Source organism: Rhinolophus sinicus, chromosome 17 (genome assembly GCF_057876585.1).
Source record: "Rhinolophus sinicus isolate RSI-liver-muscle chromosome 17, RSI-T2T, whole genome shotgun sequence".
NCBI classification, from domain to species: Eukaryota; Metazoa; Chordata; class Mammalia; order Chiroptera; family Rhinolophidae; genus Rhinolophus; species Rhinolophus sinicus.
In genome coordinates, this window is record NC_142517.1 from 60,964,804 (window position 1) to 60,984,649 (window position 19,846).

The window sequence follows — 19,846 nt, forward strand, 5'->3', positions numbered from 1 at the left end:
TTTGTTTATACATCAGAATCTTTAATTTCCATAGATTAAGCTGTTATTGATGTCATTGTCCCTTCCTTCCTTTCTTTATCACTGATTTTGTCCATAGCAAAGATAACGTTTTTAAGTCTAGAAAGAGAGCTCAACATGTCTTCCTTTTCAAAAAATAAATGAAAACTTCAGTAGGCAGTTCTGATCGGATTAATTAATGGGTCATTATTTATTATAGCATTCCTTTAAAGATATGTACCTATAGCATATTTTTTGTCTTTTAATAATAGCTCATTAGCTTCTTGGAAGAGTTATGAGAAAAGATGGCAGGAGCCATTGCCATTTGAACAACAATCAGAACTCAAAATAGAGCATGTTTAAGATTATGGTGTAAGCCAAGTTGGAAAAAATAATTTTTTTCTTTCGTAGCAAAAAAAAAATCACTCATTCTACATCCAGAGGTATAATCACTACTAACTGTTTAGTATAAACATTTCCTTTTGGTACATTATTTGGATGTGCGTGATTGCTTTTACAAAAATAGTATTGTATGCATGTTACTTATAGCCTGCTCTTTTTAATTTAACCTCATATAACGCACATTTCCCCATCAATATTCTGTACAACAGGAATGTAAATGGCTGTGGTGCAGTTATACGATAATTTACCTAAATCAGTCCACTGTATTTGAAGATAAAAATATTAAGCCTGTCTATTTTTTATTGCAACTTATATCTTTGGGTACAGCATCTTGTGTAGGATAGATTTATCAGTAGGATAAATTCCTAGAAGTGCAAATTGGTGACTCAAAAGGTGTGGCACATACAAATTTTCTGATGTATTGCCAGTGTGCTCTCCAGAGAGCTATACCAGTAGTACCTGCCTCTCCACGTTTCTCTCACAAGGGCTTATTTTACTGTTAATTTAATAGGCAAAAAAAGTCACATTTTAAAAATTTGAATTTGTCTGATTAAAAGTCGAACTTTTAAAACATGCTTATTGGCTAGTTGCAATCTTTTAAAATCACCTGTTGATGTCCTTTGTCTCTTTTTTAAATTGGTGCGTTTCTTTTTCTTATCAATGTGTAAGAACTTATGCGATTGAATTCAAATAGACTAAAGCTTGGTATAAAATGGCTTTAATAAGACTAATAATAAAAGCTGCCATTAAATGAAGTGCTTAGCACACTTCACCCTTAGGTTTTATTATTTTATCATATTTAATGTTCATTGTAATTCTGAAGTAGGTATCTTCATTTTGCAATTGGGAAACTTGAGATTCAGAAAGGTTGAGTGACTTGCCCAAGAGCTAGTGATGGCACTAGGATTTGATTCCATTTCTGTCTGACTTCAAATCCTGTGTGGTTTTCCTTACATCACACTTTTCCTGGTACTTAGCTGTTGCTTATACTTATTTATGCCAGATGATATTCGAACCACCCTTTTTTTCCCAGTATTGTTCCAGTGTCCTTTGCATATATTTTTTGAATAAAGAGAAATAACTTAATTACTAACAAAATCCACTATCAAATGAGTAGTATATTTAACATTTTGCAATGTTGCTCAAGAATAAAGCATCTGTATACCTTAAGAGAAAAAAATTTCCGAGCCTCTCCTTTTAATATTTTAGATATAATAATGCTAGATTTGATGCAAACCAAGATCTTTCATCATTTGTTATTTTAATTTGCTCTTTCCTGAGAGTATTCTTTGATTTTGTGCTTTTAGTTGCTCTTCTCCATAGTAAGAGCCAGACACTTGCCTCCAATCCTTTTTTTTAAAGATGAGGTATATATAAATAAATGAAAGAAATGGGTGAAAAAATAATTAGTGTGCTAAATTCTTCTTAACAGAACTTTACAGAGCAGTATGGCAAAGCTCCTGTCAGATCTTAGTATGGACACTGCTCGCTGCAAGCCTGGGAATAATCTGACCAAATCACTTCTGAACATTTATGAAAAACAGCCTCAACATGACCCAATCCCAGCTCACACTTCCATAATGAGCTACCTAAATAAGTTAGAAGCAGATCCCTCTTTTACACATTCACAGCCGCTTTCTACAATGAAGAGTGAGGAGAACACAGTGCCAGATAGTCCCTACGAAAACGTTCTGCCTTCCAAAGGCGCTCCGCATAGTGACCCTGGGAGCGGAGAGGAAGTACCTGCCCCTGGAATCTTGTCTACCCTTCCCAAACAGGATTCCGGTGAGGAAAGCGAAATGACGACTTTAATAGAAGATGAGTGTAATCTGGATAATACAATTTACATTCCATTTGCTAGAAGCACTTCTGAAAGGAAGGCAGCACTGTCTAAGAGGTTATCCCCCCAGCCACAGGTCAGCGTAGCTCCGCCAAAGCTGATCAGCAACAGTGGACTTGTCTCTGAAAAAGAAAAGAAATTGTGTGCACCCGGAGTTTGTTCTTCTCTCGGAAAGGAAGCAGAAGATGCACCTGAGAAACTGGCCAGAACAGCTGACATAGAGGACAAGCAGCTCCTCAAAAAAATAAAGGAAGCCATCTGCAAGATCCCCGTGGCCACAGAGGAGCCACAGGAACCGGCCGTGCATCACGGCCCCTCCACTTGTCAGAGCAGCCGCTTTCAAGCGAAAAGCAGTGCTGTCTCCGACAGTAGCTTTTTACATTCGGACCTGACATCTGACTGGAGCATCTCTTCTTTCTCAACATTCACGTCTCGTGACGAGCAAGACTTCCGAAATGGCCTGGCAGCGCTGGATGCCAACATCGCTAGACTCCAGGAGTCCTTGAGGGCTGGTCTTACGGAGAAGTGAACTCAGAAGAAAGTGGATCAAGGGCTTCTTTTAAAGAATAGAACTTGGTTACTCTGAATGTATATTTTAAATTTCTTTAGAGAAGTGATGTTTTATATTAATTATGTGTGAAAAAATGAATAATAAATTTATTGGAATATATTGACACAGTGGAACTTATGAAAGAAGTCATCTTACACTGACGTTTGCTGAAAGAAGAAAGTCGTGGATAACTAGGGAAGTATTATATATAATATTTTATTTTAGTACTTAGCAGTCAGAGGTCTTTTATTACCCTACTGGGCAGAGGGTGCAGGTTGGAAGGATTCTGGTTTTCCTAAAGGATAATAGGAAGGGAGTCTCTGGGTAAAATATATTCAACCTAGAGTTTATGGATTCCTTTTTGGTTTTTTTAACGGCATTGTGTTTTTATATGGATGTTCCGTGCTACAGGCTAGTATTTTTAGTGAGATGTATAAATATTTAAGACACAAAGTATTCCACCTCTTAAAAAATATTGATTGGTCCAATAAAATATAGGTAACATACTAAGTTAGCATATGGTTTCTTAAAACTAGCACTTTTATTTATTTTTATCCTGAATGCATGTTTAAGGCCTTTAAAAAATAAAGTCAGACTCATAAAAGAATTGCTAACAGGTAAGTTTCAGTTTGAGCACTTTGGTTATTTTAATAAAAAAGTAATGTTTATTTGTGTTTTATCCTTACTACTTGTATATTTGAATGTGATGGAGTTTGTAAATCTTGCACTGGTTTTAATTCTGCCTTTCTGGACTAATTTTTTTTTCAGCACTTGAGCTGAGAACGTTCTCTATAAATAATATGAACCAGGTTGGACTCTGCTGCTCTGTACTAACACCACTTAACTACTCAGTATCTCTTCTCTCCATGTAAGTAGCACATTGTAACTCTTAGGAAGCTGAGTGTTGTGTTATCACTAATACTCCATACAAATCACCTACCTGACGTCATGTGTTTAGTGCTTGGGCAAGCTTTAGCATTAAAGAGGGTTCTGCTGGTCCCAGAACCTCTTCCTGCAGTTTTGTTAAGCATTGGTGCTGCAGCTTCTGAAGTAACCCGGTATAACCTCTTTGACAGGTCCACATTTTATAAATAGAGATTTCTTAAGTCTGAAAATATTAGGTGAATTCTAGGCTATTTTCACAGAATTGTCCATTAATACTTTTAATTTTTCTTACTTCCAGTGATTAATTTTCTTCATGAATTAATTCATCAATTAATTCATTTAGTGGTTGCCCAACCACTAAACACATGACGTCAGGTAGGGGATTTGTATGGAGTATTCATGATAACACAAGCTAACAGGCCACAACTCTTTAACATATTAAGTTCACAAGTATAAGATAATAAAGCAAGGAAGAAAATTGTGTGATCTGTATATTCCCAAATATTCAATTGTTATTCATATGCAGAAGTACATTCTTAAGATTATTATATGATGATACAAGAAGATTGTCCTATTTTACTCTTACTACAGGATGAGCATTCTTATGCGCAAAGACAATTTTAAGCTGCTTATGAGTTCATTTAATTAGGGGTTAATAATTTGATTGAAGAAAAATGAGACTGGAAAATCCTTGAGGGACTATTTATTTGATATAAGACATACATGGCATAGAAACATGAAAAAATTCAGTTAAATTTCAAGGTGGAATATGACCCTAACAAAATGGATGGAAGAGACACTGTATTTCATAGAAATTTAGAGAAGAAGGAAGGCAAAAAAAAAAAAAGTGGTAGGAGAAAACTTAGAAGAGGTTTCATTTGGATCTTAAGTAATGTATAGGATTTGGACAATCCTGTGAATATCTTCAAAATGTTTACCCCACAGAAATTCATTATCACAAAATGTGGGGGTTGTTTGGGTAGAATATTAAGAGGATGGTAGATAATAACATCAACCTGACTAAACCAGAAGGGTCAAGATCATATTATAATGGTAATAATAGATGTTGATTACACAATTAGAAGTCTGGGGGTTAGATTGTAGCTCCAGGCTGAGGAACAACCATTAAACATGAAGTCATTGGGTGTTTGGGTATCTTTGGTGATAGTGTTTTGGTTTTTTTTAATTGAGGATCACCAGATGAAATTGGGTGTTCTTAGAATTGCACAGAGTGATGGTAAATCAGGACTAGAGAAGGGAGAGATTGGAGACCACTTAGAAAGCTGTTGCAGTAGTCCACACATAAACTGACAAGCCTTTGGCAATAAAAGTGAAAAGGAGAGACAAACTGAAAAACTGTTCAATAGGCTTGGTGGTGACTTAATAGAAAGTGGAAGACAAGGGGAATTCAAAGATGACTCCAAGATTTCCAATTTGATCAGTTTGAGTCACACTGAGCAAATAAAAAATAAGGTCCAAGATTTGTTAAGTCCCAAGTTAACAAATCCCAAGTTGAGTCTTAATACAGAACTGTAAGTGAGGAGTTGGATAAAAAGGAGAGAGAGAAAGGGTGCCCATTCTCAGGAGTCGTCTAGCTCTGCACACCAGGAGTGAGTACAACTGCCCATTGTAGTCTCAAAACAGTCAGTCTCGTCCAAATCCCAGCTGTCTCACAAATGCTTTTCAGATGTCCCAGAGTGTGAGAGACATATTAGTGGAGTGTCCCCTAACCTCTGCCAGGGCGAATTCAGTATCTCCTGATAGATACTGGTGTAGAGGAGGGAAAACCATCCTCCAGCCTTTTGTCACTATTCTGCTGTCCTTTCTTGGATCTGTGGTGGTAATGTACAAACTGTTAATGGATTTAGCATTTGTGTACCATTGAAGATGAAAGAATCTGATTCTATTTGACCAAATGTAAAGATCCTAGGGGCAGAGCTAAAAAAGCCAAAGTACTTGGCCACCACCCTGGAGCTAGTAAATATTTCAAAAATCTTTACTTTTCACTAAGGGTAGCATTTATGTCAAGTGCCTTACAGGTTATAAAGGCCTGCTTAAACTACATGGGAAGTAGGGCATGCTTGCATAGCCTAGTTAGAAAGGGCATACAGCCAAATCACATCTTACCAAGTACGTATCTAGTGCTCATGTGGGCTAACCCCTTCAGCTACAGATTCATTCATTCATTCAATGAATGAAATAAATGAAAGCTCTAATATGTGCCATGTCTTAATCTGAGCTCAGAGAATACAACAAAACGAGATATTCTCTGTCCTCAAGGAGTTTACATTACAGTGGGACACAAGTAAAGGAACGTATAGTGATACCATGTTTCTCTGAAAATAAGACGTAGCCGGACGATCAGCTCTAATGCGTCTTTTGGAGCAAAAATTAATGTAAGACCCAGTCTTATTTTACTATAACATAAGACCAGGTCTTATATAATATAATATAATATAATATAATATAATATAATATAATATAATATAATATAATATAATATAATATCAGGTCTTATGCTAATTTTTGCTCCACAAGATGCATTAGAGCTGATTGTCCAGCTAGGTTTTATTTTCAGGGAAACATGATAAATACTGTGAAGAAAACTGGTAAAGGGAGAATTGCCAAAGAATGGCAGAATTGCCTTAAGTTTTAATTATGGTAAGAGGCCCCTTCTCAGAAATGATGTCCAGAATTTAAGCATACCACTAGATAAAGTTGGATTTAATTTGCTAGCTAACAATCATTTTTCAAATCTGTTAATTCTAAATGTCCTTATGCTCAAAATTGCTTAAACGAATGATTTCTACAATTATACTGCACCTTGTATTTTGATGTTTTTGTATACCTCTTGTGGAGAACTGGTCGCTATTTTATTTAAAGCAGTGGGCCCAAGTAGGACCTTCCAGAAAATTGTTATCAGATATGATAAGATTTTAGGGGTTTTAGGGCTTAGAAATTGAGTTTTCAGAAGGATGTTAGAAGTCACCTATCTCACTCTCATAGCCAAAGACGGACTCTGTCCTACAGTGATACCTATTCTGGTACGATACCAAACGCACCATGTATATTCCTTCTGCCTGGACTGCCCTTTTGCCCAGGCTCCTGACGACAAATTCTTACTCATGCTTCAAGCCCCTCGTACTACTTCTGTACCTTGTATGTACCTCCACTGATGTATGCACCTCCACAGGTGTCAACCTTCCTACCTTGTATGGTTCTTAAAGTCAGGGACCAGGATTTCTTCATCTTTGACACCTGCTGTGACACTTGGTGTCTTTCATATAATAGGCAGTTGATAACTCTTGTTGGACTTAACTAAATCTCTGACAAATGGTCATGTAAGCTTCACTTGATTTCACTTAGTGTTGGTAAGTTCATGCAACAGCTTCTTTCTAGCTTTAATGCACACATATAAGCTCTTTGCATTAGTCTTCCTGTAACTTTTGTGCTTTCTTCCTATTATTTACTTCTGAAAGAAAAGTCACTTTTGTTTAGCAAACATTTCACACTACTGCTTGTTCTAAGGAGAAACCATACATTGTTAAATATTTAGGAGAAGAGATACGGCAGAAACATTAACTATATCACCAGTGCAGGGATAACCTATCCTACCAGCCTCCCTCATCAATTTATGAGAAGGATAAATGTAGGAAAAAGCCCTTTGAAAACTGGAGGGCACTGAACAGTCTGACTCATGACAACATTTAAGAGCCCTCACCATTCTTCTTGGCCTCTTGATGTCCTCCAGTTTGTCCGTGTCTTAACATTTAAATCCAGCAATGAGCAATGAACTCCAGATGTGATGTGATTAAGAAAATACAATTAGATTATCATTTCCTGTAATCTTGTTCAAGTCGTATTACAGAATTGTATACCTGAAACCTATGTAACTTTACTAACAATTGTCACCCCAATAAACTTTAAAAAAACCCAAAAACCGGAACCCAGTCATCATTTCCACATATTGAGATGGCTGCTGATATACACAGTCAACTCCGCAGAATAAATTCCTATTCAGGTGTAAAAAATAATAATAACAATAAAAATAATAATAAAGTCGTTTTTAAATGGACAAAGGTTAAGTTGGCTATTTTTGGTCATCATACCTATATTACTGCAAATCATATTAGGGCTGTAGTCAGTTTCCAGATAATACTCACGTTGTCATTCTCAGTGCTGAGTGGCCTCATTCTCAGCTCCGGGGCCCAGGTCCTGTCCAGCTAGAAATGAGCAGTTCCTCACAGTCTGAGGTTCTGCCTGACCAAACAAGTGGCCTCAGTTACCCCTAAAGGAAGAGCTCACGTTTACCACAAACTCGAAGTGTTCTCCTTGAAGCCAGGTCTTAAAGGCCACAAAGAATGGTAAGACGAGCTAGACTAGGAATCAGGAGACCTAGGTTCTTCCATGGCTTCTGCTGCAGTTTTTATGTACGAACCTTGCTTTCCAGTTACACAATGCGAGAATTTGACTATGAGTTCTCTATGGTCACTCCACGGCTTGACTTTAATAATGTATTCTAGCATTTTGACAGGACATTTCTTTGAATTAGTCAGCCATGAGATTCTGCTTAGGGTATTTAGAACTCTATAGGCAGGCCATTCTCCCAATCAATGGGATGGCCCTGCCAACTCCAGAGCAGATTTATAGAAAGAAGGAAGGTCATTATTTGTCACATATGATTCAAAAAAGCTGTGACGTTGCTGGTGTCTCTATGAATAATTCCATCTATCTCAGGACTAATTTTTAAACATCACCATTTCTATTAGCATTCCCTACTTAGAAGATTAAAGTACTCCCAGTATAAAAACATGGTGGATAACTGTTGCTTTTCTTTTTACAGACATTGACTTTTATAGCTAAAAGGGACCTATGCTCATCTGATCTAATCTCATTTTTAGAAGTAATGGGAACTGAAACCAAAAAATATTAAAGACATTTGCTCAAGGTCACACAGCTAACGTTTTGAACCAGATACTGTGATTCTCAGTCCACTTTCTTCACTATGTTATCTTCCCACTATCGGACAAATCTCATAACCATTTGAACCCATGAGGCCTGAAATCTGTCACTAGAATCTAGCTGTATGCCATTCTTGCTCTACTAACATGGTCTAATAATAGGGAATTCCCTCTGAGATTTGCTGCAAGGATTAAATAAGTGAAAATGCTTTGTGAACTATAACCACTAAATAGATGCTAATGATCATTAATTATATAGAAGATGCCAAAAAAATGTATACACATTTTAAGAAAGGAAAAACTATTAAAATTGTAATAATATAGACCGATAACAAAAGATGAATACAAGTCACGTGTGACTTCTGCAATTACAAGAGGTGCTCAAAGTGGTTGCCATCAGTGTCCAGACACTTCTGATTACGAGGAACTACTGCTTGAGCAATGTTGACCAAAGTGTCCACTTGTATACATTTTTTTGGCACACCTGGTATATAGGTAGTCTATGTGTATATACTCGTATATACAAAGGCTGACAATTAAGTTTGTGAACTTGCCACCGTGCACTTACATTGGCAGCACTGTACAAACAGCTCGGGAAGGTTTCATAACCTTGGTATATCAGTGTCTCACAGCTGTGTTTGTGTCGACATGTGGCGGTGTCTTGCTGAGTGGCGTTCATTATTGTTTTGTGTTTTTGTGTGCCGTCGCAAGAATGTCTGAGCTTGAATTAGAGCAATGAACAAACATTAAATTTCTTGTTAAACTTGGCAAGAGTGGAAGTGAAATCAGGGACATGTTAGTCCAAGTTTATGGGGATAATGCCATGAAGAAAACGGCAGTGTACAAATGGACTAAACTTTTTTCTGAGGGGAGAGAACGCGTTGCTGATGAGGAGAGGGCAGGGCAGCCAGTAACGAGCAGACCTGACAAAAATATTGCAAAAATTTGTCAAATTATGAGTCAAAATCATCGGCTGACTGTGAGAAGCATAGCAGACCAAGTAAACATCGATAGAGAAACAGTCAGGAATATCTTAACTGAAAATCCTGGTATGAGAGGTGTGTGCAAAAATGGTCCCAAAGGAGCTCTTGCATCACGACAATGCACCAGCTCACTCGGCACTGTCTATGAGGGAGTTTTTAGCCAGGAAACAAATAACTGTATTGGAACACCCTCCCTACTCACCTGATCTGGCCCCCAATGACTAATTTCTTGACCTAAAGATAAAGGAAATATTGAAAGGAAGACATTTTGATGACATTCAGGACATCGAGGATAATAGGATGACAGCTCTGAGGGCCATTCCAGGAAAGAGTTCCAAAATTGCTTTAAAGGATGGGCCAGGCACTGGCATCGGTGCATAGCTTCCCGAGAGGAGCACTTCGAAGGTGATAGTGATATTCAGCAATGAGGTAGGTAGCACTTTTTCTAGGATGAGTTCGCGAACTTAATTGGCAGACCTCGTATGTGTGTGTACTGTACTAGACACTTAAGGTTTTACTTTTGCTTAATGAAAGGCACACAATGCTCTTAAAATCTGTTTAGCATGTGGCATGGTGCTAGTAAAACAAATTTCCCACCTGTCATTCAGCCAATTCCATCTATTTTTAAAGTAGATGGAGAAAGTTACATGAGTTTTTCTCCCATTAACACTGACCTTCACAGTGCATTCTGACATTTCCGGGACTATCTTCTGTTCAGTCTGAAATGGTTCATTTCTCCATGAAGTTCTCAAGGAGACATGTAGAGGTCTCCTTGTATCACAAGCTATGCAGGAGGAAAACATGGTCCCCCTTTGGAACTGGAGACTTACACATTTGTCAAGTCTATAACAAGGAGTATTGCCCACTGCTCAGTAGGGGGCATACAGCCAAGGTACATATTTTCACCCCATCATCCTTTCGAGATTATTCTGCACTTGGCTGTGAGCTCTAGGCCCAGAATGGGGTAGGAGACCAGAATCAAATATTTTAAAAGTGAGCAGCTCCAAAACAAGCAGAACAGATCCTCTTGGAGGGTAGTAGTTTGTTTGTGGTTTGGCAAGAAGAAATGAGTGAAGGAGAAATAAAATTTCAAATCCAGAGCCTCAATGGATGGAGAGAAAATTAATCTTTTTTTTTAGGTCTGTCAATATTATCAGACTTGCTATCTTTGGATAGGGAGATAGGTTGGTGGAAGAGGAGACAGACTAGAACAAGTCAGTAAATAAATATTTGAGTAAGTAGGGCTTCACTATTTAGAGCCACGACCTATATATATCCCACGATTCTACACTTCCCCCACCATAAAGCTAATGATCCTTTTTTTCACCAGAGACTCAGACCACTGTCATCACCTCTTCTCTCCCACCCTCCCAATTAGTCTAAAAATCTGTCAGGTCATATTTCTGTAATGATGGATGACTAACACATAAAGCAACTCCTCTCAACGCCTGACTTACCCAGAAAGAATATGTGAATTTAAGTTGTAGTTTTGTATCTTTGACCAAAGTTTGAGAAAAGGTCATGATAGGTCCCTGATGAAGATGAGACACTGAAACAGGCAATGATATTTTAGTCTGTGGCAAAGTTCGTATTAACGGTGCATTAGAAGAGCAAGAGCCCTGAATCAGGAATCGTGACCTAGTGACTGTCTTCATATTCTATGTGCCCTTCATTCATTTATAATGTATTAACTCTAATTTATGCTGCTCTCTGAGCATGTAAAGACAAAGAAGACAAAGTGTGCCCTTGAGAGAACTAGAGCCCAAGGACCTGCCAAATGAGGGGATCTGATCTCAAAGACCCTCTCCAGCTCAAAATGCTACATTTTCCAAGGAGAAGTCTCCCAACACCCCAGGAACTAGGCACATTGTTCTGATACACCCTCACACCATGGTGGTGTCATGTAGAATCTTAGCTTTGGATTGCTGTTCTCTCTCTTCCTTTCACACTCATATCTTAGGTGCCTTCCATATTTATTTGATGTCACTTCCAAATAGTATCTCTGTGTGGTGACTCTCTGAAATAAAAGTAAATATTTTTATTTCATTCTCACACTGAAATGATAGCTTCCACTGGATTTCAACGTGAAGATGGTCGTGTAAAGTTGCCCCTTTCCCCTTCCTTTGTAGAAATCAAAACCAGCTAGAGGAGTACAAACTCCATTTGTGTGGGGAAACTAGGAGAGCACTCTAAAACCAAGCCACAAATTAGCTAGAAGCACTGCCAAAAGCAGTAGTAATCAAGCAGGGTACATAGGAAAGGAAGCAGAGAGGGGATGCTCCAGATAGCAAACAGAAAGAGCTGGCAGAGTACTATTCTCTGATGAACAGCTCACCCAGAGAGAACAGTTTTAAATGCTTACTTTATGACCGTGGGAAGAAGATCCATAGGCTTTACATGGGAGGGTGGGGGGAACAGGTGGACATAGATGCCTATTGTCATGTGGAGAAGTAAACACTAAAATAAATACACAAAACAATGTTAAGGAAAAGTCCAACCCTTCTTACAAGAATTCTGCAAATAGCTGATCTGGAAAAACCTTCCTTATCTGTTTCAAAAAAGTGAGTTATCAAGAAGTATGAGCAGAGGATCTATATTAAAATATTTTGAGGGGAAAAAAAAGAAATAGAAAAATAAAACTAAATTAAAAACACTTATCAGACAATGGTTTGGTGGTTGCCAGAGGGTAAGGGGGGTGGGGGGTGGGAGATGAGGGTAAGGGGGATCGAATATATGGTGATGGAAGGAGAACTGACTCTGGGTGATGAACACACAATGGGATTTATAGATGATGTAATACAGAATTGTACACCTGAAATCTATGTAATTTTACTAACAATTGTCACCCCAATATATTTAATAAAATTAAAAAAACACACACACTTATCAGAAGTGTTGCCATGGAGTAGATAAAAGTTGGAAGAAATCAATAAATTTAAAACATGATAGTTTTAGTATAAAATCCTAGGTACCCACGTTTTTCCTTCATCACTTTGCATATCACACCTTTCTCTTCTCACTCCCAGTGTGGCTATTAAGAAACCTGTCATGGAGCAGGTTCTTGTAGCTTTGAAGGTGATACAATTTTTCTCTCTGGTTTTGATGATCTTAAATTTCACTCTAATGAGCATGACAGTGTTATTGTGTGTTTTTTAATGTCTCCTATTAATGCTTTGTTAGCTTTTTAAATCAGTGATCTTACATCTTTTTCTAATTATGGAAAATTTTTAGTCACTATTCAAATATTTCCTTCTGTGATTCCTACTAAGCTTCTACTTCAAAACTTCATGTCTCTTTTCTCTTATTTTTTTTTTACCATATCTATTCTTAACTCTTCTGAGGAAAGTTTCCTGATCTGATCTTTCATCTCACTAATTTATTCTTCAGCTATATCTATTTTGCTGATAAATTCATTTATTGATTCTTAATTTCAACTGTTGTATTATTCACACAGTTTGTACTTCTTTATAATTGCCTGTTTCTGCTTCATATACCCAACCCTTTATCTTATCTTGTTAAACATATTTATTATGTATTTTAAATTCTTGTGTGTCTGGCCCATTGATTCTGTTTCCTTTAGCACAGAATGTTAAGCTTGTGTACCTTGTTTACATTATTCTTTCCCTCTGTAAGTTCATATTTCCTTGGGAACATTAGCTACCTAGACAGGTAGTGTACACCTGGGAAAGGTAGCTGAAACCCAGACTATAACTTAGACCCCTCATGATATGTTAACAATGCAGATTTATAGATTTATAATGTCTTCATATCTAACAGGATGATACTTTCTAATTCATCTTCTAAATCAGGGGTGTCAAAACTGCGGCCCGCGGGCCAACTGCGGTCCGCAATCCATTGTTAATTGGCCCGCAGCAAATTCCAAAAATATATTTAGTTTACTTAAATAAACCAGGTGAGGCAATACGTACTTCACCTCGAGTGAGTGACCCGGCTGTTTGTGTATTTTACTGCGTATGGCCCTTGGTAAAAAACGTTGAAAAAAGTTTGGACACCCCTGTTCTAAATTAAATTGTCTTGACTATTCTAGGCCCTTTACTCTTCTGTGAATTGAGAGATTAGTTTGTCAAGTTCTGTGAAAAATCCTCTTGAGATTTTATTGCAATTGCTTTGAATTTATAGGTTAATTTGGAGAATTGCCATCTCATTATATTGAGACCGCTAATCCATTAATATTGTGTAATGTCCCATAATGATCTTGTTAAACTTTTTGAAGTTAATTCCTAGGTACCTTGTAGCTATTGCTACTATTGGAAATCACTTTTTTTTTTCTTTTTTTTTCACAAGAAAAATACTTTTTTTCCCTTTTTTATTTTTTACAAATAAACTCTTATTTATAAAAATTTGATCATTTTATAAGTATGTAAAGAAGAAAGTAAATCCCACCTGAAATCCACTATCCTAAGATTAACATGGTGGTTATCTTTTCAAGCATTCTTTATACATACTGTATAGGTACACAAACGAATTTATATATATTTTTTTCAACAGTACCTTCCCTCTTCACCTCCTCTTCCCGTATTATCCCCTTTCCTATTCCCTAGCCACACACTTGTAATATTCATAACCCAGTGTGTGACCGTCAATATTTTCTCCTTGCTCATAAAATTCTATATAGATCCTTATATTTATACAAATTTTAGGGAGTTGATCATTGTTTTACAAAAATGGGTCATATTATATACTTTTCTGTCTCTTGATTTTCTCACACTTAGAAGTACCTGTGAAAGTTCCTCTAGATGACATCTAGAAAGTCATTTAGTAGGGATCTAATTCATGGTTTTCAATGGCTGTTTCATATTCCATGATACAGAGATATAGTCCAATTTAGTCAACAATTTGGTTCAGTTGTATATAATAGAAACTAGTTATTTGAAGTAGAAAGGGATTTGATGTAGGGAATCTGAGACTTAGAAAATTATTAGAGGGGTCCAAGTAGCAGGGTCTAGGCTGGGCCTCCAGGAATGACCCAGTACTACAGAACCTGCCCAGCAAGGGAGCTGCTCCATCATCACAGTCAGAAAGTTGCTATCCTGGCTGCTGGTCCCAGAATCACACCCCCTTAGCTGCAACTTGGGGATCAGGAAGCTACCACCATAACTATTGACTCTAGACCCATACTGTGTCTGTTAGATCTGCATTAGTACCTCTGATTGGTAAACTTCAATCACAATCTAGACCCCTAGCTTCAAGGGAGTCTGGGAAACATATCTTTAGCTCTCCAGCCTCTGCAAAATAGACACACAAGAAAAGGGTGAACTGGAGCGGGAGTGGGCCAATATACCAAATCTGCTGTGAGCGTTCACTTTGTTTCCAGTTTGGGGTCTCCTATGAACAGTCTTACAGTAAACATACCTGTCATGTGGCCTCATGTGTTTCTACTTCTGTTTCTAAGGAGTAGTGTCCCAGGAATAGAATTTTTGGGTCAAAGGATGTAGGTATTTTTCTTTTGTTGACCTAAAAAAACAACTAAAAGAATTGACTGTTTAGTAATGTAACAATATTGAACAAAACTCACTATTTTATTTTGAACATATTAGACCATAGATCTATTAAAATCAAATCAGTACTATTTAGTTCATTGTAAACAATAAAAAAATATGTTTTCATATTAGCCAGACACCACACTTGAAAAATAAAGTAGATCAAACTTTACTGAAATACAGTTATTATGAAAACTGAGATGGCTCTGAAAATGGCCTTTGGCTTGCAATGCTCAGGCACACCCCGGGCGGTGCATTTGCAGCTGGTGTGCCTGAGGACTGCCTTGGTGGCCTCAGACATGGCGTGCCTGCCGGTCTCCCAGGGCGGAGCAGGCGAACCACCTTTGGATCTCTCTGGAGGTGAAGGTGGAGCACTTGGTGTAGAGGGCCAGGGCAGAGGCATAGTCTGAAATGCATTGAACAATATCGTTAAGAAAATAATTCACAATGTGCCTTAGGATTATGTATTTTTAATAATAGGTCTTGCCAAATTGCCTTCTAAAAAGGTTGTAACTTTACATTTCTGCAACACTGTGTGAAAATTGCTTGCGTACATACCACCAGCAATCAGTAATAGGAACTATGGCTTGGTGTGTTTGTGTGCATGTGTTTACTTTTTATTATGGAGAATGTCAAACACACACAAAAGTAAGCAAATAGTATATGAATTCTCATGCTCCCATCAGCCCACCTTGACCACCGTCAACCTATGCCCAATCCTGTCTCATCTACTTCTCCCTTGTTTCATATTGTTTTAAAGCAAATTCCAGACACCATATCATTTCATCCATAAATATATTTCTAAAAGATAAAATAAGCATAATAGTATCATACTCAAGAAATTTAACAATATTTATTCATTAAATATTCAGTTAGCATGTATATTTTGTGTAAAGATTCAAATAAGGTCCACAAATTGCAATTGATTAGTCTGTTATGTCTCTTAATTTATAGTTTCCCCCTCCATCTTTTTGTTCCTTACAATTTGTTTGTTGGAGGAACTAGGTTGTTAGTGCGTGAAGTTTCTCACAGTCTGAATTTTGCAGGTTGCATCCCCATGTTCAAATAGAATAGTTACCTCATCCTGGTTATTTCCTGTGAGTTGGTAGTGGAAGCTGTAGGTTGGGTCACATGTGGATTTGACCTTTATGGCAAGAATAGTTCATAGATTGGTGTCTGTTCCTCCATCAGGAATCACATAATGTCTAGTTGCCTCTTCCCTTTGTGATGTTAGCAATTATTAATGCTCCGTGTCCAGATCCATTAACATTACAAAATGATGATAGTCGTGCTCTGTCCTTTTTCATTTATGACGTAGAATACATCTATAAAGAGAAACTTCCTCATCTCTGATTTTTGGTTACCTGATAATACAGGTCATATACATAAGACAAGAAAAATGCTTGATTCTAGTTATTTACCAGTTTTCAAAATAATGAATTGGATCCCTATCTCCTTCAATTGTGACTTGATTTTTAGTATCACTGTAAATTCATGGATTACATTTATTTGATGTATTTCAATCCATTGCAGTTATGATTCTTATTCATGTTTAAATTGTCCCACATTTGATCAGTGGAAGCTTTGCTATGGCTATTTTTATGTTTGCCAGTGTGATGGGTGTCAAGTAACTTTATGTCACTTTTATTTTTATTTCCCTAATTTCTAGTGAATTTGAGCATATTCACATTTGTTGGGCCTTTTCTGTTTACTCACTAGTGCATTTTTCATTTGTGTCTGTTGGTTTTGTCTTATTAATTTGTTAAGGGTGCTTTGTATAGAAAGCAATCCTTTTTGAGAATATCATAGCACAAACATATTTCCAGACATATTTATTGTTATTAACTTTGTATTAGTACCTTTTGCCATACCAAAAAAAAAAAAAAAAAAGAAAGAAAGTACCTGTATATGGTCAAATAAGCCCATCTCTTATTTTATAGTTTCTTGGTTCTCCGTAAGGAAAGTCTCCCCAAACCATAGATTATACATGTAATCTCCTAAATATTTTTCTTCAAGTTCTAAAATAATTTTTCTTTTACATTTAAATCTTCAATCCATTTGCAGTTTACTTTTGAATTTAATATAAGATGGCAGTCCAGTTTTCTTTTCTTTTGGATAGGTGGCCACTTGTGCTTGCACTTTTAGAAAAATAGTTCATCTTTTTCCATTTGAACTACTACTTTAGCACATAAACATTTTTAATCGCCATTGTGATATAATTGTCAATTATTTGGTTCTGATCCACAAATATATTTTTATATATCCTTAACCAGTGCTATATTGATTTGAATTCATAAACTTTATAGTATGACTGATACCTTAGTAAGCCCCCCTATATACACACTTTTATTTTATTTTAATAGTTGTATTAGCTGTTTATTCATTGGCATTCTTTATATTATGAACTTTGTAATTATTTTATCTAATTCCAAGAAAAACCCTGTTGGAATTATAATTGGAACTACATTAAATGTGTGTATTAAAATCTCTGGAATTAAAAGTTTTATTTTGTCTTTCCTTCCAGGAACATGATGTGTCTTTCATTTTATTCAAATCCTGTTTTGTGTCTTTTAATAGTTTTTTTTTCTTCAATATTTTGTTAAATTTGTTTATAAATATTTTGATTTTTTGTCACTATCATAATTTGAATAGATTTTAATTAGCACCATGAATGATTATATAAGCATAAGAAAGAACTTACAAGACAGAATGTCCAGTCACTGCAACTGATAACTGAATTGAGGGCTTCTTCTCATATCACCAGGAAGGAAAGGTGAATATGCATCTTTCTAAGACCATTTACGTATAATCTTGATGACAGGGAGGGGGAGGGATCAGATGAGTACTCCTTGGCAAACCTACAAAGAAGAATCAGGAATGTTGCAATTTTAGCCAAGCTTCTAATTTCAGACCTCAGTTCTTGTGAGGGCTCTTGACTTAACTAGACAGTTTTTCCAGTGGGTCATGGACGTGTAGGAGACCATTATAAAACATGCTGGGATAATCCAGAGTAACAATTTCCCAAAGAAGAATTTTTTCTGTGTTTTTTTTTTTTCTTTCCTCTTAGAAATTTCATTTTATTGTTACGATATAGTTTGGCTGTTTTGTTTTTGCAATGAATATCTATTTGTTGTTGTTTATTTCCACAGGTAAGTAATACAATAAATATACTCATTTGTTCACTTTGTGTATTCACAAATAATGGAAAGAATTTTAGCTGAAGGGAGGGTGGAGTATTGAATTTGGCATGGCATGATTGAGTAACTAAGTGATATTCTACAGAACAATAGTTACCGTCTGTGGAACAATTATTATGTGTCAAGCACTCTGTTAATATGTTTTACGGCGCATCTTTTCATTCAAACTTCAAAACAATCCTGTGACGTGAACAGGGTTTATTTCTTTTGTATCTCATTTTTAACAATTAGGAAATGAAGGCCCAGAAGAAGTCAAGTTACTTGTCCAAGGTCACACAACTAGTTAATGGCAAAGCTTCAGTACAAATTAAGTTGTTGACTCAGGAGACCTTTCCACTACACCGTGTTTCTTCCACACAAAAAATATAAGGTAGAAAGGTATGACTTTCCCGCTAACTTCCATTTCCCCTTCTGCAAAACCATGAATTTTTAATAGATGATATTATCTGGCTGTGTATTCTCATTATGCCGAAAATTGAGTTTACAGAATATATAAAGCACGGGTCTTACATAGAAAATATCCCTATATTTGCTTTACACGATAGATTTCTTACCCATAATTTTCACGTGCTCATTTTGTCCTTAAATGTGGTATTTGCTGTGCGGGTTTTTATACTACTTCCCTCTCTGGTTTCTAAGATAAACCTCTACAATGTGGTTTGGGGTGGGAGAGCAAATAGAAAGGCTATAGGTTATTAGCAGCAGAATATGAGGAAGAATGATAGCTAAAATGTGAAATAATAGAATGGGATCAGTTCATATTTAAACTATTGTTGCTGTTTTTTCACACTATGTAAAACAGTGGATTTAAGTGTCCTGCAGTCGCACGTGAAACCCCAATGCATGAAACAGAGAAAAGCAGAGCTGCTCTGGACAGGGAGCAGGTGGGGGTCTGGGGGCCTGGCCCCAGTCCCCTGCCCCATCCGCACCAATCATCTTCTTGGATCCTGGGGTTCTGCAGCTGGAAATCATTGATTTCGATCTTAAACTTGTTTCTTACATAATAATAACCACAGGAACTTTAAAATAACATTTTGGACTAAATTCTGAAACTATTATTATAATAAGTGATCTAATAAAAACAGTCCTTTCCTGTAAGATGCTTAAGAAATTTTCAACAGAGTTACTTGGGGGATTGCAGGGACTGGTCGTGGGGGAGATGACACATTTTACTTCCTACCTTTTGTATTTTTTCTTCTTCTCTTCCCCTCCTCCCCCTCCCCCCTCCTTCTGTCTCTTGTCTCGGTCTCCTCCTTCTTCTTACAATTAGAATGTATGACTTAGGGTTAAAAAATGAATTTAAACATTTTTCTAGAATTTGGAATTATATTTTCATTAGTGGATTTGTAGTCAAATATTTTCCCCCCAAAGATTTTTTTCAATTATGTAATTATAATGCATCCAAAAATAGGATTTAAAGTACAGAAAATCAATTTATAGTAAATATTTACAGGAACAAATCCACAAACATTCTGGAGCTCAGTGTGTCTGTATTTTCCTATGTCAGTGCATCTGGTTAAAGCACTGGTA

At 36.7% G+C, this 19,846-nt stretch overlaps 1 protein-coding gene across 1 annotated transcript in view; it reads left to right on the top strand.

The window, feature by feature from the left end:
- The window catches only part of CCDC14 (coiled-coil domain containing 14), a 38,340-nt gene extending 34,883 nt beyond the window's left edge, over positions 1–3,457 (top strand). The window contains exon 13 of the mRNA XM_019738991.3: positions 1,832–3,457. Within this exon, the coding sequence (XP_019594550.3) occupies positions 1,832–2,768 (937 nt within the window). The 3' untranslated portion in view covers positions 2,769–3,457. The remainder of the gene's footprint in view (positions 1–1,831) is intronic.
- Positions 3,458–19,846: the final 16,389 nt, after the last annotated feature.